Source organism: Hermetia illucens, chromosome 2 (assembly GCF_905115235.1).
Source record: "Hermetia illucens chromosome 2, iHerIll2.2.curated.20191125, whole genome shotgun sequence".
Classification (NCBI taxonomy): domain Eukaryota; kingdom Metazoa; phylum Arthropoda; class Insecta; order Diptera; family Stratiomyidae; genus Hermetia; species Hermetia illucens.
In genome coordinates, this window is record NC_051850.1 from 72,533,448 (window position 1) to 72,557,826 (window position 24,379).

The 24,379-nt window shown below is 40.1% G+C and overlaps 2 protein-coding genes across 2 annotated transcripts in view; both read left to right on the forward strand.

Moving 5' to 3' along the window:
- Positions 1–19,621, forward strand: part of LOC119650231 (hemocytin) — a 456,315-nt gene extending 436,694 nt beyond the window's left edge. The window contains exons 39-43 of the mRNA XM_038052810.1: positions 17,729–18,052; positions 18,115–18,982; positions 19,034–19,153; positions 19,203–19,419; positions 19,482–19,621. Coding sequence (XP_037908738.1) covers positions 17,729–18,052; positions 18,115–18,982; positions 19,034–19,153; positions 19,203–19,378 — 1,488 coding nt within the window. The 3' untranslated portion in view covers positions 19,379–19,419; positions 19,482–19,621. The remainder of the gene's footprint in view (positions 1–17,728; positions 18,053–18,114; positions 18,983–19,033; positions 19,154–19,202; positions 19,420–19,481) is intronic.
- Positions 19,469–20,638, forward strand: LOC119648464 (hemocytin-like; the record flags this gene model as incomplete). Its single annotated transcript, XM_038050222.1, has 5 exons — positions 19,469–19,795; positions 19,852–19,972; positions 20,027–20,179; positions 20,236–20,339; positions 20,392–20,638. Coding segments are annotated over 5 exons (852 nt in total), but the record flags the coding sequence as incomplete, so codon positions are not given.
- Between the last annotated feature and the right edge of the window lie 3,741 nt (positions 20,639–24,379).

Sequence of the window (24,379 nt, forward strand, 5' to 3'; positions counted from 1 at the left end):
CCAAACTGGGACGGGGTCCCAGAAGATCCAGCGCACATATTCTTCCAAACTCTAGGTTGGTGCCATCACCGGAAAATTTTGTCTGGAGAATGGTAGCTTGATCGCAGTAATCCAGGGTAAACTGCGAAAAGCAGAAGAAATGAGGAGGGTGTGGTTACGAACCCCGCGGGTAGACGGAAAGGGATCTAGCTAAAGTAAGCTAACTCCGCCCCGTGATGTAATACCTAAAGGTGGTTCCACGGAGTAGGTGGGGAGTAGGGGGTGATTTTAGTAGGTAAAAATCCCACACTCTGGTGTGTCCAGGCTAGAGCTCTTTGAACATTTCCACCTCCTCAAAAAAAAGCAAGTCGGAATACCGGAAGCTCGTGCTTCGGGTATAAAGGTTTTGTGTTGATCTTATGTAGGAAATTTCAACGCACATTTTTCTGTCCGTATATAACTACAAATTCAACATAATCCTTCATATTTTTCCAAACTACGAGGCATACGTACATATTACAGCCATAGATATTCCGCTCACCCTAAACAAACAAACTGTCTATTTCCGAATACTGTACACATATATGCACGTATATAAAGGGATCGTACCCATATTTCCGATTAATTTCTTATATCTATTTGAATTAGGCACTACCCGCAAAGTTCATTAGCACGCATATATTATATACCCACATACACACATGTCTGGTTGACAAATAACTAAACAAGTCGGGAAACCGGAAGCTGAGCGCTTCAGGTATAAACGGTTTTGTGTTTCCCTATGTGAGGAGCACAACGTAGTTCTCCATTGGTTTATACCATTGACCCGAGATATTAAAATCGATCAGTTCTGGGCAGGTAGCTGCCATTGCCAGAACTGAGCGATTTAAATATCTCGAAGGGCAGGTTACTGCCATTGTTAGAACTCAACGATATAAATATGTCGAGTCAATGCTACCTATCTGCCAATGAAGAACTGCATAATGAAATTGTTTCACGCATTAATGCAACCTGGATGAAGTGGCATTCCCCAACTGGTGTTCTTTGTGATTGACGTATCAGTGCACGTCCGAAATCTAAAATTTACTGCAATGTCGTCCATCTGCCGCTCTCTATAGTTCTGAGTGTTGGCCGACTATAAAGGACAATGAACGAGTTAAATATCTCGAGTCAATGCTATCAGCCAATGGAGCTGTGTAATGAAATTGTTTCACGCATTAATGCAACCTGGATGAAGTGGCATTCCGCAACTGATCGACGTATCAGCGCACCTTCCAAATCTAAAATTTACTGCAATGTCGTCCGTCTGCCGCTCTCTACAGTTTGATACTTCACGCTAACGAGAATTCAACAACCAGTATTGGTCAGAACATCGAAGTCAATGGTAAGCAACCAAAAAGCCGGCCAAAACAATGGTCGCATGATACACAGGATGGGGATTTAAAGGTCTCGAGATTACATCCTGATCAGCCATTTGATAAAATAAAATGACGAAACCGATCACCACGAACCGACCCCACTTGTGAACTGAAGGCTGAAGGAAAAGAAAACGATGTGAGGAGCGACGAGTGCACGACAACTCCGTGTAATATAGCCAAAAATTCCATTGCTCTCTATTTTCTAGAAAGCGATTTAAATAAATCATTTGATGGAAAGCCCTGTGTTGATAATGGTCAAACGCTCCACACTCTGAGTTTAACATTACTAGCAAATGCCAACAATTTAACCAACATCAAATATAAACAAGTCGGGAAACCGGAAGCTGGACGCTTCAGGTACGAAAGGTTTTGTGTATTTTGTTTGAGACAAAACCTTAAAAAGGACTGCGGAGAAGTAGAATGGAATTTTAATATTCAATTATAACGTCAGCATCTTATTTGTGTGGCTTAGGATGCAGTAAATTCGCACGAAATTATTAAGTTAGAACTGCTATAACTTTGACACTAATAGTTGGATTTTCATGGAACTTGGCATGTATATGCACGAGACTGTCTTCTACGTCAATGCAGTTTAGTACTCCTAGGATGAACTTAAGGGGAGTTTTTCAGTCAATTCCTAAAAGTTGGTAATATACTATTAGTAAGTTTACTTGAGCAGATATTGGAATGGGACATCTTTCGAAGCTTAGATTTCACGTAAGTGTTTTACACAAAGTAGATTCTTCATAAATGCGACTTTAGTATTTCACGCGAAAGTCAATTATTCCCGTCAATTATGACGTCAGCATCTTATATGCATGGCTTGGGAAGCAGTTAATTCGCGTAAAATTGCTAAGTTTGAACTGCTATAACTTTGGCGTTAACGGCTAGATTTCCATGAAATTTGGCGCGCATATACGAAGTTGGTAATATACTATTAATAAGCTTATTTGAGCAGATATCGGAATGGGATATATTTTGAGGCCTAGATTTAATCTAAGCGCACCACTCTGATTTTTTCGGTTTTTTAAACCTAAAAACCGGGTAGTTTCCGAAAATGAGTCCTGTCTCACTTTAAGCGCGTACATTTTGACTCCTCACTCGCGCACTTTGCAATAAAACTAATATCAGTTACAGAAAGTACTAATCGAGACCCTTCATTTGATACCCTACACCACTATATCCGGTGAAAAAATTGTTTGAACAAAAATATTTATTCATATAAAAACCAAATTCCTGGATAGGCAAAAAAATATTACAAATATACAAATTTATAATATTTTTTGAAAATGTTCCTCAGGAATGAGATTGTGAATTTTTTTTCACAAAACATATGGGGAACCAAATAAAAGGGCTAGTAGTAGCACTTTTCGAAACTGATCTTACTTTTGATACTGGGTGAAACATATGAGAGTGATGGCTCATGTATAGCAAGTCTCGTTCTCAGAACCTATCCAACTGAAAATCTGAAAAAAATCACTGTGATGCACCAATACAAAATCTAGGCTCCAAAATACAACCCATTCCGATATCTGCTCAAATAAACATAATAATAACATATTACCATATTTTAGAAATTTGCCTGGAAACCAAAATTGGTACCATTATAATTTTAAATCGAACTATTATTAACAAAGTTGTGTATTTCACGTGATTTTATCGCATCCTACGACGTGTATGACGTGGATCACGTCATCTTCATATAAAGTGAATCCATATGTACGGCGGAGTTGGGGTTTGAAAATATATATATCAAGGAATATTTTGAATTTTTGAGTATGTGCGAATGGGCAATTGTGCATAGGGAATTTCTCATACAAGATAGACACAAAACCTCTACACCCGAAGCATCCAGCTTCCGGTATTCCGACTTGCTTCTTGTCTGTTCGTCTGTTTTCCATCGAACGTAGCCAAGTGGAGTACTAGATGAATGGTCTCGATTGAAAGTTTTCAAAGGGGAGCAATGCAAGGTTTTCGAAAAGGATCAATTACTTCAAGGACCCGCTCTCAGAAACTACGCTACCGGAAAGTCCATGTAAATTTCTCATTGAGCCAGTGTTTGATTGACGACAAACTTATTATAGGGGTGTTTCTTTTTATGGGCCTTCATTTGGACATCGTCCTTCCAAAGTCAAGTATTTGGGTTGATAAACCGCTTACCTGGATTAGTGACCCCCGGGGGTTTCATAAGTCGCTCAAATTTCCATACCGAACGAAATCCCGATAAGTTAAGCGCAGTGCGCGTCCCGACAAGAGAGAATTCGGTATTGCCTTGGTCGGGGGAGCTGATGATGCCGCAGATCGTAATGATTTCTGGAATGTATACCGTTTTAAGAAAAAGCCTGCATTTGGTGGCAAATCTTCAACGATCAACTTCTCATCCACGATGATGAACAACTAAACAGGTGGAAAGAGCACTTCACTATGGTTCTTAACCGTATTATATCCCGTGTGGATGAAGTGGTTAGTTACTATTACATACGGATAGGGAATGTTCCTTCCAGCAAAAAGGAAATCATTAAATCATTTCGGCCATCAATGTACTCAAAAGGAATAAAGCCGCTGGCTTAACGGTCTCCGCGCAGAGTTCGGGCCCTCCTACATTGATCACAGCAGCACCCTACGGATCATTTCGGACCAGTACAAGGAGTTTAGATCTTCGTTTTACTTGGTCTTCATGGATTTCAAGAAAGCTTCCGAGAGCGTGAAAAGGGAGTGTATCTGGAGTGCTCTACATAGAAGTGCTATTCCGGAGAAACTAATAGCTATTATCAGAGCGACATTTGATGACGCAAAATATTATGTGCTGCGCCGAGGTAAAATTTTCGAGGATTTTGATGTCCAAAACGGAGTCTGCCATCCTGTCGTCGATATTATTTCTTTTTATTATCGGTGACGTCCTTCATGCTGCCTTCTCCGGAGAACATGGGGGAATTCAATCGAGAGTAACATCTTTCCTCAAACACCTCGACTATGCTGAAGACATCTGTTTGCTCTCTCACCGGGTCATTGACCTTGTTTAAATGGCTCTGGATTTGCAAAGAGAGGCAAGTAGAATCGGACTGAAACTAAACACCAACAAAACCAAGGTTCTTAGTATGACGGGTCATCGCACTCTCCCTATCTGCATTAATGGGCATAGTATCGAAGGCGTCGATCAACTTGTATATCTAGGAAGCGTAGTTTCTACCGAACTAGATGTTGCCCGGTGCATTAACAGTGCTAGATCCGCATTCGCTGCCCTGTCCAAAATCTGGAAATGCAGTTATCCCAACACTGGAATCAAGCTGAGACTGCTCTGTGCTAGTTTCCTTTCTGTATGAGTTTATGGGATTAGCACATGGAAAGTGAACTCGACAGTCACTCAAAAGCTCCAAGTTTTCGTTAATACCTATCTGCGTTGTATCATCAGAGTGCCCTGGCCTCACGCTATCTTAAACGAAGAACTTGGTCGGCGCACAGGCTTACCACAGGTATGCGAAGTGATCGGGGGAAGGAAGTGGCAGTGGATAGATCACACATTAGGAAGGGGCGACAATTGTATTGCAGGCTGCGCCATGCAGTGGAATCCACTCGCCCGAGAAGGCTGACGATTGGGTCGGCGCAAGGACACTTGGCGCAGAACAGTAGAGAACCAGTGCCAGTGTCCCGATAACTCGTGGGCGGAGCTGCAGCGCATTTCACGTATCCTTGGGCCGTTGGTGTGGCTAAAGCACTATACCCCACCAAGAGGTGAAGGACAACCATATTATAGTGCATTCACTTTCTTTGCTATCTGCGTTAGTGGAAAAGTAGCGGATCTAATGTTTGTAGCATATTGTTGGCGAGATATTCCTTTAATGTCTTGGCGGTGATCCTCAGTTCCACCGGCCACGATGCATACCTATAGAAACACGAAACTGATGGTGACACGGTTGATTGTATACGTACGCGGAACTGCGAGCGGTTAAAGATTATTAAAATCCCAAATCTCAATTTCTAGTTCACGTCTTAAGTTCGCCCTTCCGCAATTGTCAGATCTTTTCTTTTATGTACACAATAGGTAAATCGCGTTGATTTCGAACTTATTTTCTGTTCGTTCTTTTCTTCAAAAATTTTTACAATATTCCTTACAAAATTTCATGATATACCTTACAATGGTTTTAGAATTTCTTGACGATGTTTTTTACAAAAAGTCACCATAATATTTTTCTTTTACAAGTAATGTTCTCATAATTTCCTGATAGAAAATAACTACTACTGCAACTGAAATATTCCCTCGGTATAAAACTTTTCAGATCCGTAAGGATTCCAATAAATGCATATATGTACCTTTTTGATCATCATCATTTTGCTCACTTTTTTTAAGGTTTTGTCTGAAACAAATCTTATTAGGATTGGCTCGATGTCTGTCTGTCTGCCTGTTTATTTGCACACCCGATTTACTCGGAAACGACTGAAGCTTTTGTCACTCAATTCAGTGAAAGTATGGGGTCTACTAGTTCCTTTACATCCAATGCATCATTTTGCGCTGGGTTTAGGGGGTGTCCCCATACATGCAAAAAGAAGGTATAACATTTTTTCCACAGAGTATGGTCATGAGGTGCATGAAATGTAAAAGTTCAATTAGTATAATGCACATTGGTCCTCTTTTTGATACTATATAGGGCCTAACAGGTCTCGTTCTCAGAACCTATCTAACCGAAAAGTTTAAAAAAAATAAATATAAATAAATAGTGCATCTATACAAAATCTAGGACTCAAAATACTTCCTCATTCTGATACCTACTTAAGTAGAGTTAATAATAGCATATTATCATGTTTTGCAAATTTCCTCAGAAACGGCTATACCGATTGACACGAAATTTGGTGAGAAGGTGGGAACTGTGAACGTCCAGACATACATATCCTCCTACGTTGAGATTTAGGGGGAGTCCCCATACATGTAAAAGGGGAGTGTAAAAATTTTTTTCACCAAATATAGTCATGTGGGGTATCAAATCAATTAGTACTTTTCGAAGCCCGTCTTAGTTTTGAGATTTGTTAAAAAGGCAGGGAGTGGGAGGGGTGGGAAATGATGATTTCTTTAACGGACCCATTCTCAGAAATTACCCAATCGAAAAATCTGAAAAAATTCATGAAGCTGCCTCCATATGGTGCCCAGGCCTCAAAATACTCTCCATATCGAAATCTGTTCAAATTTAGTTAATAATAGTATATTACCATATTTTTGGGGAAATTGAGTAAAACCCCCCTTAAGTTTATCCCAGAGTTATAAAAGTGGTGGTAGTATAAAATATAATATGAAGCATATTATCCCTAAGTTTGATCAAAATCACACTACATACTACAAGGTTACAGTAGCTCAAAGTTGACTTTACCCTGTAAATTTACTGCAACTATAATAAATATCAATATCACACTAAAGTGGGTAGTCAGACATGCTAAATGCATATACATAACGAGCTACGTACAAATGGTATAGTTCTACACTCAAATATACTCACAGAAGAAGCAAACAAAAGCTTTCATACCTGAAGCGCCCAGCTTCCGGTTTCCGGACTTGTTTTACTATACGAAGGAAATAGTGACGGTCCTACAACTCCGGTCGCCCTGGCCCCCTCCCATTTAAGGACAAATAACTTACAAAGCTCGATACCTCTTCCGAAATTCTGCCTCGTTTTTTAACTACCCAAATTACTGGACCGTTTACTATCAGGGAAAACAATAAACTCCTTCCTACTCCCCCATGTGGGATGTATTGCCGAAAATCCGGTTCTGACTCAAGGGTTTCTTTTAATCCTTGCCACATAGTACTTATGTCCTTATCTAGCCAAACTTGTGGAACTTCCTTTTGATTCTAAGTGTAATCTTGCGGTGTTTTTAGCGACTGAATTATTTCAAATGCCTTTTGATATCCAATTGAACACAATGCTATGGGGGCCCTCCGAGGTATTAGCAGTAGTCATGTCAACCGGAAACAGATGCTCGAGGGAAGCGCCATCGCAGACTACGTCACCTACCGTCAGAACCCAGCTGCAAGTCCCGGCTCTAAGTGCACCATATAGGGTTCATTCTTTCGCTTCGTTAGTGAGCATTATTCCCACAGGGTTCTCTTTTTCTTTCTCCTTCGTTTTTTTTCTGCACACAGGGCGATCACGTGCGAAACTTAAGTTTAGTTTTAAAATACCCGGGTAGAATTGCAACTACATCGTCCCCAAAGAAAATTCGTCGTTTTCCCCTCGCCCAATAAACAAATTTCGAAAAGTGGAATTCCAGGTTGAATTCCAATGATCGAGTACTAGTTTTACATGGGCGAACCGCTCCTTAGAAACCGAATATCGACAAGATCGTCTGTCACCCACGCTGAAAGTGTAAGAATCTCGAAGGTAGTTTCAGCGGTGGTCTAGGTCCGATAGAACTAACCCCAGAACTTTCCTGCTTAATCGTCTTAGAAATTCTGCTAACTCCCCGAGTGGTCGAAGCTCATTCAGCTGGTAACTCTTCACAGAGTATTCGAACATTTCATGTATGGGCATGGCGACTTTCTTTACATCTTCACAATGATAAGAGCCGCACTTAGCGCCCGCTTAATTGGATTAACTTTATAGGCGGTTATTAGGTTTTATCTTAAATTCTTAGTCTGATCGTTGTTTGCAAATTTCAGGTTTCCACAATGGTCTTCTTGTTACCTGTTATGGTAAATCTTTTCAAATTTTTCCATTTGTTTCGTTATCATTTCTAAATCTGAAGTTAAGTTTATTGAGATTGCTATAATATATTTTAAGTCAAATACTTTGACTTGAAAGTCAATCAAATAATTGTTCATTAATAATTAATAATTATTGTAACAGAGAACGCAGAAGGGACAAACAACGCACAACTTGTGCCAATAACTCACCTCTGGAGCAGAGCCGCTGGTGGGGCGTTTCGAGGCGTAGAGCCTCTGGTCGCTGTCCCATGCTCCTGCTTTGACGTACTTTCTGCCGAGCTGCTGTTCAGGCTAGCGTTCTGAATTTTGCATTTGTACCGCAACCAAGTAATCATTTTCATACTTCACACAAAACTGGTGCTGCATTTCCTTTCCCCATAGAAGGAATAAGTTATCTACTCTGGATTAAAAAATCCATAAAATAAAATAAAAAATCCTGGCAATAGCACATGCAGATCGTGGCTATTGTCGGGTAGTGGATATAACACCCCGCTGTTAAGGATGGATTATCAAAAACAAATTATTATAAGGGAAGATAAGTTCGTAACTGATAGTATTTTTCAAAACGCCCTCGAACTATTGCCACTTCAAACAACCCTCCGAAATAACTTGTTCTTGCAGGATTATGTTTTCACACTATTCGCTGAACATTCCTCGAATTCGAAGGGTGCACCCATCAACACCGTGGCCGCTCTGACCAAGTTCGCGCCATTATCTGACCGAACCGACCTTGACTATCCCCGTCGAATCATGAATTTTCGGAAAATTTACAAATTATAGGGTCTTCTCCCATACAAACAAATGCCTGCACGTTGGTCCCTTTAGAATTTCGTAACGACATAGCTTTTCTGAAGAAAGGGCCGCTGAGATCAATCCCTATTCCCCATTCTTGAAAACAAAACCATAATTGACCCCTGACTTCTTCTAGCATCCCGAAGTGACTCTTTTAATAGAACCATGCTTTCTAATTACAGCTTGAGAATGGTGCTAAGACCTGCCGCTTAACTAACCCGAGCCTTCAAACGGGTTGCTAGTTGCGGTTACTCGGACCGTATCCGTATAAAATAAAACCTTATTAAAATCGGTTTACTGTCTATTTGTCCGTCTATCTGTCTGTCTATCTCTGTCTATCTGTCATACCTATTTATTATCTTACAAACGATTACTCCTATTTATACGAAATTCGATCTAAATATAGAACCTATGAATCCCATTGAATGCAGTGAGTAACATAGTTCCAAGTCGAATTTAAGGAGTTATAATAGGTCAAAGTTGTCACTTTGGTGCAAATTTAACATCACGAGGATCAAATGGGACAAATGTCCGCTCAAATATGCTTATATAAGCAATACACAAAACGTTTCATACCAGAAGCGTTTAGCTTCCAGTTCCTTGACTACACACTAAAACACAGATCACCTGCCAAGGTGCGCAATCAATCTAATAGGTAATAATTTTTCAAAAACTTTCCTGAATAAGTACCTCTGGATTAGTTCTCCATGAAATCCGTAACCATATCTGGTCATTGGAGAACACGAACTCAAATTTTGGACTTCGGGTAATAATGTTGAAAATATGAGGCCTGTGTGTGTGGCCTGGAAAAATCTTCTAATCAAAACTGATCCCAGAGATTGGATTGGAGTTTCTTGTGGGTGATAGACTAGTTACCGAGACATGCGGATATGGACTGTTCTTCCAAGCAGAAGAAAAATCATCTAGGCACTCAAACAGAGCAAAACCATGGGCCTCGACGGTCTCCCCACTATTTCCACTTGTACGGAAACGTTAAAAATTCCAGACCTTAAGAGGGGAAGGAGGGAATGATCGTTAATATTCCAAAGAGGGGTACTTGTTTTAAGTGCATGAATTGAAGGGGTGATCGACAGAGAGCAGGTTAGTCTCCGTTCTGGGTTCTTTTACATTGACCACATCAATACCCTTCGGATCAATTTGGAACAGCGCGTAGAGTTGACATCTTTGCTTCATTTGCCCTTCATTAATTTGGAGCAGCTTTCGATAACCTGAACAGGAAGTGAGGGTGGTGATCATTTTGTTTATTGGGGGAGCATTATTTCTGCCGATGGTGGCACCGAACTTGATATCATCCGATCCATTAACTGCACTATATCCGCTTTCGCTGCCTGTTTAGACTGTTCTATGCTAATATTCGTGGACGTAATTAAAATGCGAAAGTGGCAATGGACGGGTCATGTTTTAAGGAGGGACACCATGCAGTGAAACCTGCCCTCCAAAGACGACTGACGATTCGAGAGTAAAAGTATCTCGGGAAATCTTGAAAGAAGTTGAAGGACATTTCAGCGGACCCTGTATGATAGGTTACCATGCCCCACCAAGCAATGTATGGCAGCCATTTAGTTAAGTGAAAATTATTTGCACAGACTTAGTTTACATTCATCACCCAAATCTGAGGTTAGGTTTCTACTTCCCTTAGATGCCATTACCATTGTAAAGAAACACAATTACGGTTTCATAAGTAAGGGTGTGTGGTGGTTAACCAGTTTACAGGAAAATGCACCGTGTAGATAAGATGCACTGGTCTGCTCTTATGTTTTTTAGGGAAAACATCTTTGCATTTCACTTTGAATTTACATTTCGTTAAATATGTTATTAATTCTTTAATAAGGCCCAGGCGTCAAACCTTTCTGAATGCTTGCGCTACATCTGGAAATATTTACCACGCAAAAGTTACAGAATCGTCTATGAATAGATCTCTTTGAAGAAGACTCTCCTGAAAGATTTTGGTTTCAGTGTCCAGGCAGCTTCTGATAAAACTTCTTTGAAATGCTCAAGCACTTCATCAATGTCAGATTTGCTTCTCAATCGAGTGTTCAGTGGAATATCGGTATCCTGTCGGTACGATTTCCTATTTGCGGATTTCTTCGCGAATATATTTAGTGAAGTATTATGGCTTATTATATACGGTAACGGTTTCGGGAGAATGGGGTCATTCTACATTGATGTGGTATTTCTTTTGAAACTAAAATTCGATTGAAATAGGTGGCCTGCATGTTTGCTCAAGTTTGCTGCCGAAAATTGTCACATACAATTCTTTACCTTCAGGAGTGATTAATGATAAGCTTCGCATTGAAATCTTCTGCAGCAATAAATTTTTTTCCTACGGATTTTAAGAACTGGATGAGCTGTTCCCCAGCTATTTCGTGTATTAAGGGGCAATAGACCAATGACATAGTAAAGTCCCTTGTCTACAACTGCAACCATAATGAGACTTCTTGAATGAAGTCCTTACTGCTCACTCCTAGTGAATAGTGCTGCAGTTCACGTTTGATAAAAATCGCCGAACCGCCTATGGCTCCTCTTCAGGATATTTAGCATCATAAAAGATGAAGTCGGCATCATTGATCTTATTATATTTTGCCCCACTAAGTGACTTTCCGATATTAGAAATGAATCATGTGCATGCAGCGTGCGTCCTCAAGAAGAGTGTTCAGGAAATCGATTTATTCCTTATCTTATTGTGAGAGCAACTCAGGACCCTGATACCATATCTTTGAATTGATGAGATAGCTGTCCTCCGTCCTGACATTTACCTGGCGGTGCATCTCCTCGATATCTGCTGAGAAAGCAAACTTGTGTTTTCTGAATGAAGAAGGATTGAAAATAGGTCATCTTGTATTGTAGGACCCTTAATCATGATGTCGTGGAGTGAAATGCTATTAGATGCCTTTACTGAAGCACCGAACACATCTCTGAGTTTGGTACTGCTGCTAGATGGCTTGAGTACACAATGCTGGGGAAGCAAAAGTTAACCTCTGGAATTGGGGACTTGACTTCCTCCATGTGACCCAAAGAAGCGTATTGTCTGATGAATTCTGCGTACTGCTTCTTGACGTCTGGTTGTTTTTGAAGCCTCCTTTCAAGAGCAAGGAAGCGCCTAATTGCTAAATCCCTTAAATGACCAAGTATGGATAGATTCTGGCACAGGGGTAGCTTCACTTCAAATCGTCCCTCTTCGGTACGGCAAAGATTAATTGCCAGTTCTTCTGCTTTGGAGTTCACTGTCAATGGGGCTTCTTCAATAGACCAGAACCTCTCCTTGTGTCGGTCAAGGTCGATCATGTCCACTCCACAAAAACCAGCAGATGATTCATTTGTCGATACGTGGCCTAGGACAACCCATCCGAAAACGGTATTCTGTAAGGTTGGGAGATTTAGACCTAACTTTATCTGGCCAATGGAAGTTCACAATAAAACTCTGCTTCCAATAGTAGGTCGATTCGCTTTGGAGTATTGGAATTGGTCACGACGATACCTCATTGAATGATGGCGGTTGGGTAGAAGCAATTGTTGGTATAACATATGCTTCCACTCGGGTCGAGTAACCGGAATGCCTTGAAAAAACGGTGATGCTCACTCTTTTTAAAGCACGTGTTTCTGTTGCTCCTATTCCGCAAATATTGATACTTGAATTTAGTCTGGATAGTTTCAACTTCTTGAGCATTCGACCGCTGATGAAGTTGAGCTGAGATCCTGAATCAAGAATAGCTGCACACGTTTCGAGAGATCCTAGAGAATTGGTAATATTTACCGAGGCAGTTCCCAACAAAACCTAGTTATCAGTGGCCGCTCCAAGGAGCCCAAATAGCGCTTTGGTGCGCCGTTTAGATGCCACAAACTCAACAAAACGTAGTTTGCTGCGAAATGGCTTCTTGAAGTGGGCTGCAAGCGTAGTATCACTAGGTTTGATGGGCGGGGAGTTAATGCTAGTCACCGCTGACCTCTTCGACTTGATAACTACCCTTTCCTGGTGCAGCAAGGTATTGGGCCTACCATTACATTTGGAGGAGCTTCTCGATATACAATCGCTTACAGCGTGCCCGGCCTTCAAAAAATTGATGCGCAGTTTAAGTTCTTGGATTGTGGTGAAGCGTTCGTGTGGTGTTAGTTTGAGAAATTGCTCGCAATTGAAGACCGTGTGGTTCCCCTTACATATTCTGCAGCACTCGCCAAAAGTAGATGATAGTAAAGATGCCGACTTAGCCTTCGGTTGCTTCTCCTTGCCTAATGCCTCCAATGACTGATGGTTTCCATGAATGTGAGAAATGCATCTTTAATCTGTACTTTGCGCGGGATGCCGGAGTGATTGCTCGTACAAAGTATGTGTTGCTCTGCCGAGTTTTTTGAGTAAGAGATGGAGAATGATGGGATCCCAAACTTCTGTTGGGATGTCCAAATTCGCTAGTCCTAACAGGTACTCTTTGGTTGTGTCATGAACCCTTTATGGATGATGATTAATGAGGATTCATTAACAATCGGTGGTTGTGTTACCAACCTGTCGATTAGTGATGAAACCAAAAGTCGTTGGTTGTTGTATTCTGCCTGTGGGTTTTCCATGCAATCGTGTAGTTGACATAAGAGAGATGGAGATGACGAATCAGGCGTTCAGCTTCACCAGTAACTTTGTTCTTTAGATACCACATCTCCTGGGTATCCCCAAGTGGTTGATCGTCGATCATTTGTTTGAACAAGTCGTTATTTTCACTTCAAATAATCACCATCAAATTTGGGTACGGTGATCTTCGATAAGCTAACTGCCTGTGTAGTGTGCGCGACTGTGACTGGACTTCCTTCTAGGCACTGGTTGAGAATGATGATCGTCTCTTGGATTGCATCTTCGGTGTTGAGGTATGAACTTGGCGTGTAGCCAAGTACTGTCACGTCGTCGGCACTTTCACAGATGTCTTGATGCAGCCTCCGAGCCTCGTCCTAGGATCGATGGAGAGTGGATAATTTTACCTCGTAAAATTGCCTCGGTTGTCCGACTTCCATGCTGTCAATCCCATTGATGAGGTGTACTATGGATTATGTAACAACTCCTTGCCGCCTGATGAGATTTCTGATGCGTTGTATGTTAGGTGTAGGGGAATCAATTTCCTGCAGTGGTGCATTTGGGGTTTTGAAGCCCTGAACGTCATCCTTCGCCTCTGTTGATACAGCTGATGCGAATGGTGACGATGCCTCCAAATTATCCAAAAGTTGCTGGATTTTCTTTCTCACCTTTATGTATTCCGCTCTGACTTTGGCGAAATACTGTTTCTCGAAGTACGGACGATGTGAATACGTCCCGGAATGAGGTTCCAGCTCTATGTGGTTTGTGTTGAAGGTTGTCTACGACTGCTTCAACTGCTTGAGCTTGGCCTTCAAATATTCGGGAGTTTTCCGGCTGGATGGGTCCTTCCGGTAGTTTAGAACAAGGCGCTGGAATTCGTCCCCCAATTCCTTTTGCTTGCCTGCACGGAGATATAGTTGGGATTCCTTCGTCAGAATGTCTGAAACGATGAAACTTAAAGTTAGTATACGTGACGGATCACGTCGAGGTCACCAAATGTTCAGGAAGTCGATTTATTCCTTGCCAGCTGGCGTTTCGTCTGGCACTAAAGTCGCAATGTGTAGAGTCATACTGCTAATTTTATTTTCCAGACAACTTAATTTGTACAAAAGAAATTTGCAACCATTTGCTGACACCTTGAGAATCATTTCGGAATCGTTGGCATGTTTTTACAAATGTAAACAGACAAATGCCTGGTGGTGTCTCATAATTCTTAGTCTATCTAGTCTAGAATAAGTGAATGTAACATGATCATTATGAGAATGGAATTCGTTTGAAGTGAACGTTACATGATCATTATGAGAATGGAATGTGTTTTGTTTGAAATGAATGTGAATGAAAAATGTTTATGTTGTGCAAAATTTATGATAATGAATGATGGATTATTAGACAAAGAGAATAACTTTAGATTTGCATTGAATTAGGACATTGGCATTCCAATTGGCAAATAAAAAGAGACCGTAATATCATATTTTGATTTTTTATTAGCTGCTAGAACAGGATGTTAATATTATTCCTAAACTGGCTCATATCAATATATATTGTAGTAGCAATCAAAGAAAGCTCTTTCTACGAACTGTCAGAGGAGCGTTATTTTGTACGTGATTAAAGTACGACTCCATCTACGTTACACGATGCGGCCACAAATTGCACTACCTGTCAAAATATTTTTATATAGTTTAATTGATAGCAATACACACTTGAGCGGCAATACGCAGCGCGACATTTAGCTAAGCGACGCGGCTGAGTTGCCTAGCAGAGAATATTTTGTTGCGTCGCATGTCATTTCCATATAATGAATTCAATTGACTGTTACGATTTTTCAAGTTTGGATTATTTTCACCTGGTCAAATGTCAAAATATGCACTTGTTTGCAGTTGGCTGCCGCACTAGTGCAATATAAGCATGCCGCGTCGCGGCAGTTGTGTTAAATGTGGCGTCCCTAGGTACAACCGCTTCGCGGCCATAAAGTGGACTGCCTGTCAAAATATCTATATATGTTTTTTTAGGCAGCGATACAAACTTGAGCGACATTCGCTCAAGCGACGCGATGCGTCATTTTCATATAATGTACTCAGTTGACTGCTACGATTTTTGAGTTTTGGTTTGTATCTACCCGGTAAAATGTCAAAATATGTAGTTGATTGTAGTTGGCTGTCGCGCTAGTGCAATATAGACACGGCGCGTCGCAGCAGTTGTGCTGAATGTAGTGTCGCGTCACGTAGCGTATATGGGGTCATACCTTTATTTTCAGTACGGCAGGGAATCGTAGTGCACGAATTCTATAATGAATAGATTAGACTTGTACAATGGTTTGTGTCTACTTGGTCTTTTTTATACTATTGAATAAATAAACTTTACAGCCAACTTTTCTACTAGATTGCCGCCAATTTTTGTCATATACATATATTTGGTATGTTATACTACCTTTTAATTACACTTTTATGACAAATAAGGGTGCGGCAATTCACACGGAAAATTATTTCACCGGATATAGTCGTGTAGATTATCAAATGAAATGTCTCGGTTAGTTTTTTCTGAGAATGCAAAGTGCGCGAGCAAGAAGTCAAAATGTATACTCTTAAAGTGAGCCAGGACTCATTTTCGGAAACTACTGCCTTAAAATAAGCCCCATTCCGATAGCTGCTCAAATAAACTTAATAACAGTACATTACCAACTGGCAAAGTTATAGCAGTTCAAACTTATCGATTTCTTGCAAATTTACCGCATCCTAAACCATACAAATAAAATGTTGACGTCATAATTAACGAGAATAATTGATATTCGAATCAAATATGACAATGCCATTCATGAAAAGTCTACTTCTCCCCAGCCCTTTTCAAGGTTTTGTTTGTTTGTCTTTTTTTTTTTTTGAGGAGGTGGAAATCTTCAAAAGACACTGGTCTGGACACACCAGCGTGTGGGATTTTGACCCACTAAAACTACCCCCGGCTCCCTCCCTGTCCCGCGGAACCACCATAAGTTATTACATCACGGGGCGGAGTCAGCTCACTCTAGCTTAATCCCATTTCTTCTATACGCGGCGCACGTAACCGCGCTTTTCTCCTTTCCTCTGCCTTTCGCAATTTATCCCGAATAAATGCGATCATGCAGTTGACCGCATCCCAATTCTCTCGATGTGCTAGCATTTTCGGCACCAGATTTTCTGGTACCAACACCTCTCCTAGAGTCTCCTCTAGATTCCCCCTTTCTTTGTTTTTTTCTGTCTGTCTGTCCGTCTGTCTGTTTGTCTGTCTGTCTGTCTGTCACTGCACTTTTCTCAGAAACCGCTATATCGATTGACACGAAATTTAATGAGAAGGTAGGACCTGTGGACCCCCAGACATGCAGTGAGTGATATCCTTCTACGTTGAGATTTAGGGGGGTCCCCATGCATGTAAAAGGGAGGTGTACAATTTTTTTCTCCAAATATAGTCATGCGGGATATCAAATGAAGGGTCTCGACTATCACTTTTTGAAGCCGGTCTCGGTTTTGAGATTTTTTTAAAACGCAAGGGGGGGGGGGGTGGAAATTGATGATTTCTTTAACGGACCCATTCTCAGAAACTACCCAACCGAAAAATCTGAAAAAAATCATGAAGCTGCCTCTATATGGTGCCCAGGCCTCAAAATACCCTTCTTATCGATATCTGTTCAAGTTAATTTAATAATATTACCATATTTTTGGGGAAATTGAGTAAAACCCCCTTAAGTTCATCTCAGAGTTATAAAAGTTGGTGGTAGTATAAAATATAATATGATATATTGATATAATTATCTCCAGGTTTGATCAAAATCATACTGTTAGTAGTATTAGTAGCTCAAAGTTGTCTTTACCGTGTAAATTTACAACCCGAAGTACTAAATCTGATATTCTAAATGCATATTCTTAACAGGCTACGTACTAATGGGATAGTTCTACACATAAGAAACAAACAAAACCTTTCATACCTGAAGCGCCCAGCTTCCGGTTTCCCGACTTGTTTGTATTTGTTGTAGGTTAAATTCTTCGCATTTTCTAATATTAAACTTGGTTGTCTATTATCATATCATCATCATTTTTTCTATCAAATGATTTATTTAAATGACTTTCTGAAAAATAGGGAGCAATGGAATTTGTAACTATGTACACGTGGAACTTTCATGCATTTATCGCTCCTCACACACGGAAACACAAAACCTTTTATACTTGAATCGTCAAGCATATTTATTCTAAATAACCGATTATGACTTTTATAATTAAACAATTATGCATTTTTCAATTTATTTAGGTATATGTTAAACTTGGTAGTTGTAAAATTCACGACCAGAAGCACATTCCAAAAACCAAATCAAAATTTAAACAACGAAAGTTACCAAGTGGATCAAACGGCTGCATCCTGGGCTTATATATTCTGAATGAAAAACACACAGTGCAGCTTCAAAAGGACATAAAGGGAAAATTCAATATCAGCATTGATGGAGATCATATCGAAAGCCTTCCATTTAAAGCAGACTGGATACATATGAAAGAAACTACGGGGCAAGAAATTCTTGTGTCGCTCATTCGAGCTACTGTTCAAATAATGGTCACTTACCCTGATTTAGCATTCACGGTACTTCATATAAAACAGTCATTTGCTTTCCTCTTTTAACTTATATTACCCTCTATTTTAAGATACGTCTTCCAAGTGCAAAGTACGGGTCTAAGTTAGAAGGCTTATGTGGCGACTGCAATGGCGACCCATATAATGATTTGCAAATTAATCCAAAGCAGCAACAGGAAACCACCCCAGAGTTAACAATAGAAAATATTGTTGATAGTTGGCAAAATGATAAATTATATCTGGGATCAGACGAAAAAATTGCTTGTAGTTCCAAACAACAGTCATTAGAAGAATGTGTCCCTCCCCCTACCGAGAAAGATCCTTGCATGAAAATTATGGACCAGGATATATTCGGACAATGTCATATATTAGTTGATCCAACTATGTACGCATCAGCTTGTCAAGATGAAATATGCAAAGCTGGTAACAGTGAAAACGTAATATGTGAAACTTTATCAGCATACGCCAAAGAGTGTTTCCGACATGGCATCTGCATTGATTGGCGGAAAGCAGAATTATGTCCATTTAAATGCCCTTCTGGTTTAAATTATAAACCATGCAGTTGCATTAAAACTTGTGATGTTATTAAAGAAAGGGGAATATCAAAAACGATCAAACTTGGTACCAAATCATCCTTAAAAAATATTGAATCTCAAAAATTATGTACTTTAACGCAAATGGAAGGATGCATTTGCCCTGATGGGCAAGTATTAAATGGAACTAAATGTATTCGTGAACAACAATGTGTACAGTGTGATGACGGACATTATGCAGGAGACACCTGGCGTGCAGATAAATGTACAGAATGTAACTGCGATACAAGGGGCAAAATAATATGCACCAAACAGGAGTGCTCTGTAATTGAGAAAATTTGCGAAGACGGCTTTACTCCGGTTGAAACAAGCGACTCAGATGCTTGCTGTTCTAAATTTATATGCGGTAACTTAAGTTAAACACACTTGATACTTACTAAGCTCATTAAACTTTTAGTTCCCATTCCCACGGTACCGACTCCTATTACTTGCCCTAAGCCATTAATGCCGGCCTGTGGACCTGATCAATTGAAAAAGTCAAAAACTGGACCCGATAACTGCGTGCAGTATTTCTGCGGTAAGTTTTATTTTGCCAAATATCAAAAACTTACTAATTTTAAATAAAGAATGTAAACCGTTTTCGGAATGTGCACCTGCGAACTTGTCACGAGAACTAAAAGTGGGCGAAGTGATCGTTAATAATTCTATGGGATGTTGTCCTACATTCGAAATATTATGTGATGAATCAAAATGTCCAATCAAGCCAAATGGCTGCGAGAAAGCCATTCCACGAAATAATTGAAAAAAAAGAGGAAGGAAACTGCTGCAGAGAATTTCTGTGTGGTAAATCGTTGACAGTTTCTACAAAATAACCCCATAAATAATTTATTATTTTGTATTTGTAGTACCACCGAAGGACGCATGCTTAGTTCCTACAAACGATACGACCTTATTGAAAAAAATAGGAGAAAAATGGCATTCAAATCAACCGTGTCTATCATATACCTGCTCATATGGCCCTGATGGATTACCACTAGTAATAGGCGAGAAAAAAGTGTGTGAAACCACTTGTAATGAAGGTTTCGAATACATCGTAGAAGAAGGAAAATGTTGTGGAAATTGTATTCAAACAATGTGTAATTACAACCAAACATTTTATAAACCTGGTGACATATGGTATAGTGATGACAACTGCACTACATTTAAATGTGAAATCAGGGTAAACTATATAATATCGATGTCCAAAGAAAATATGACAATTTGGATTTTCTTCAGGAAACGAATTTCTTCATTGAAGTTTCGACAGAAACCTGCCCCGATGTTGCAACTTGCCCTGACAATCAGAAATATGAAGACGGATGCTGTATTCGATGCAAACTCCAACCCGATTCTCAGAGTAATTTAATAAATTTAAATCTGATGAAGTTCACTGCATTGTTGTCTTTTTCAGAAAATTGCCTTCCAGTCTCAATGGTAGATACTGAAACCGTTGGGATTATCCAAATTTATGAAGGTAAACACGGTCTTTGCAAAAACAAAGATGTTATCTACGGATTTACCGAATGCCAGGGATCTTGTTCGTCTGGATCCAAATTTAATCCCGGTAATTACAATAAGATATTGTAGTCTATATGAATCGTAACACCTACATATTTCTAGCAACACATATCCAAGAAACTTTCTGCCATTGCTGTAAACCAGAGAAATATGATCTATTGCCTGTTACTTTAAAATGTAACGATGGATCTACGACAACGAAGCAGGTACAATTGTAGTTTCTAAAAATAGAATATGTTTGACAAAACTGATTTTTAGATACAAATTCCATCATCTTGTTCATGTTCTCCGTGCTCTGAAAATATTCCATTTTCTGAAGTTGATGCAGAATATGTTAAAATTGGAAAAGGCGTTGATGCGAAGAAAAAGTATTCGACAAAAAATAGAGGCGCAAAGAAAGGATAAATTATGAATTTTCCTTACTGCTGATTTTCACTTACATATATTACAGTCTACAGACAATCTACTGTCATTTTTTAAATAAATATTTGCATAATTATATTCAGATATTTGATCTCAAATTCAATTTGAACTTAGTCGAGGGAATAAATATATACTGAATTCTTTAGCCTTCGTCCCTTTCGCAAGCGTGGTCGGCTCGTCGTGATCCGTTGCGCCATTTTGTTCTATCAAAGGCCTTATCTCAATGCAGTTAGTTTTTTTCAGCGTATTTCATATCATGAGTATTATCCTAAAATGTGCATCTCGATGATTCCACATACAAGAAACACAAAACCGTGTACAACAAACTGCAGTTTTTTGAAGGTATATATTTGCTAAAGGTTTGGAGGTGGAAATATCGCCAAATATACCTGAAAACAGTATCATACCTCACCATCAGTTTACTCCCCATAGAAATTCATCGTATTTTGGACGGTGCCCCCCAAAAATGCTTGAAGTTCGAATTGGGAGAGGTAATTAGCCATTCACAGTATAAAGATTAAAAGTTTGTAAAACCGAAAGAAGCCAAATTACCTTAACACTAAAACCTGAAACTTGACCAATCCCTGCTTTCACTAAATCAATGGTGTTAATCGACGGCTGACATAGTAAGAAGAATAGAAATTGCCACTAATCCTATAGCGAAAAGTGTACGTTTATTTTTTCACAAAAGACACAATTTTAATATAAAGTTTATAAAGTTTATTTATGGAGCCTATGTGGGGATCAGCAAGTATATAAAATATTTCATATTCCTTTCACCAGTGTGCTCTCTTCTGAATTTTTGAGACGCTTTTGAGTGAAATTATACAATATATGTATTATATGTATATTTTTGTATATGCCAGGTATGTTAGGCTGATGCTCGACTTATAGCAGAAACAAGGTGGGTACGTGCGCGCATGCGTGCAATGTTAAAGAGCTGTCAAATTAATTTCATTACACGGAATTGCATTGAGCAATGTACAACGAATCCGACTCGCAATTCTGCATGCAGAAAATTTGGGAAAATCGAATTTTGTGATACGACACGGATGACAGTTGACTAGTGCAAAAATTACCACTTGTCACTAAAATAATAATTTCCTCAATTTTCAAAACGAATTCATACAAATTGAATACATTCAAAAAGTAACTTCCGAAAATGTAAAGCGCTGGGGAATAGCAAGTGACGTAATTTGCCATCAGAACGAACCTTCCCGACCTGGAACGAACTTCGCCGACCTGATATCTTCATACGTACGAGTCGAGGCGACACTAGTAGACCACGTCGCTCCGAAAGAGCACTAATCCATCCGTTTCGAAATCAGCTATGCATAAGTCAAGCCTTTTGCAGGTGAGGTAGGAGCTTCGGCCCGAAGGTACACCCGCGCTGGTACAATTTTCATTGAGAACAAATACACTAGAACTGCGGAAGGCGGAAAAACTGGCTGCATTTGGGCGCAGTAGAAAAATATGCCGCTTGCCGCAGGGTCAAGCGAAGGAGCAATTAAAGGCAGAAACTACCGATGAGACACCGGATTGCGCACGGTTAAATGCAGGGAAATTCTCACAAATGCGGCGGCCTGCGCAGTGTGGCGACGCTAGCACCCTGCAGTGCTCCTTCGCAAAGAAGCTGAAACTGGACCAATGACTTTCTACATAAGCCGAGCGAAAGACCATTCGAGTGCCCTTCCTAACGCCGAAGAGGAAAGGCCCTGGAGCAAATGTGCTTTTCATGCAGAAAACGAATGGACTCCCTGTCCCCTTTAAATTAAATCAGGAGACAATACACAAGGGTGCGCTATGTGCGACGGTCAAGGAGCTATTGGTCTTGACTGCCAAACGCAAAAGACCGAACTGGAAGAGTTTATCAAGCGGAAATGCCCAGAGGAAAGTAATTCCGGGATAGATATCACTTCTGCAAATTCTCCAGGCCAAAAAGCATTACCCAAGGAAACTTTCTAGCAGTGGAAAAATCAGAATGGTTTGGGTAGTATGTAGGCTACCAATTCGGGTATCCCCTACCAAGTGTTACAAGTGCTTAGATTTTGGGGCATGTCTACAAACCCAGCTGTGTACGAAGCTACATGCCGCAGATTCGGTCAGCTACGTCACAAACAGAAGATGTGCATCGAGAAGGAAAGCTACATTCTCTGCGGAGATCGTGACGCGTCTGGTAAAAACTTTGCATAATCCAAAAAAGGCTAAGGCACAGCTAGATCGTCAACTGAGTGGACTGCACGTGATGAAGTCCAAAGCGTACAAAGACGCAACAGTCGGCTGGTAAGACCATGGTATCAGTATTTTCGGAAGTGTATGATATAATATTCACCGACTATCTTAAGAACAGAAAAATCCTCAACAGCGACTATTATATAGTGTTATTGGAGCGTCTGAAGGATGAAATCATGAAAAAACGGTCCGATTTGAAGAAAAAGAAAGTGCTGTTTCAAGACAATGCATCGTGTCCAAAATCAATGAAAACGATGGCAAAACTGCATTCTCTAGATCTGGCCCTCAGTGACATTTTCTGAAATCTCAAGAGAATGCACGCTGGAAAGTAATTTAGCGCCGATGAAGAAGTAATCGCCAAAACTGAGGCTTATTTTGAGACTAAAGACAGATCGTACTGTAAAAATGATATCGAATAATTATATGGCCGCTGTAGTCGTTGTATCACCTTCGAAAGCAACTATATTGAATAATAGAATCCAATTTTGCCAAAAAAATGTTTTCTCTATGATAGCCTGCGAACTTTCAGCCCACCTGGTAAGCCCTGAAATATCCTGCGCCACGATACCTGCTGAAATAAAAAGTTAATAATATTATATGATTACATTTTAAAAATTTACTGCACACCCATTAAGATAGTTCTAGGTCCGGAAAATACAGTAATATAAGATTTAATATGAAGCAGCGTTTTTTTTGTTAAAGATTGCGGGGTCCAAAGTATGCATCCACTTGATGTCGGACCGGACCAAATGGGGAACAGCTTACTCCCTCCTTTTTGGCCAACGGACCCCTTGTTTAGGGCTTGGCGCCCAAACTTTAAAAATACTAGACGAAGATGGCTTTACAATTTTTACCAGGGCAGAGGAAAATTGTCAGACGCTGCCCTATCTCTGTCCTGGGAACAGCGTGACCGAAGAGCCTCGCAGATGTTAAGTGCTCCTTTACATAATTCAAAGAACACAACATGACTACTAATAATATTGAGCGTAAATCCACCCATACTTTGGACCAAAGCTTGGCCAAATCTAAACTTATTCTGTTTTTATGTAAAAAGTTATCCCCTTGGTAAAAAATTCGGGGACTAACTTGGGATCGACAATCTGACTAAAATTATTTGCCAATACGCCTAGAATGCAGCTCTGCGGATGCCACTCAGGTGGGAATGAACCCGGAACACCAGGTATATATATAGTTAAAAAAGCCCACGGACCCTCTTCCCGCTCAACCAGACCGAGGGGCGACCAACCTAAAGATGGGCTGAAGGCAACATCCAAAGGCCGTTGTTTGTTGTTGAAAAACAACACGAAAAAATCCGCAACTACGGCCCCTTGGCAGACGATATGAAACAGACTTGGAGACTACAAAAGATCGAAGTAATCAAAGTGGTAATTTCAACGACCGGATTAGTCCCGCAGAACTTACAAAAAACGCTGAAAACGCTCGATCTTAGGGCGGGACTATACATGGAGATGCAAAAAGCGGTTATCCTTGCAACCTGTGCTATAGTCCGAAGAGTCTTGTCCGGTAACAATCTGGCCTAATGGGTTTCAGTCTTGATCTGCACTGTCTTCGATATAAGATCCATGTCTCT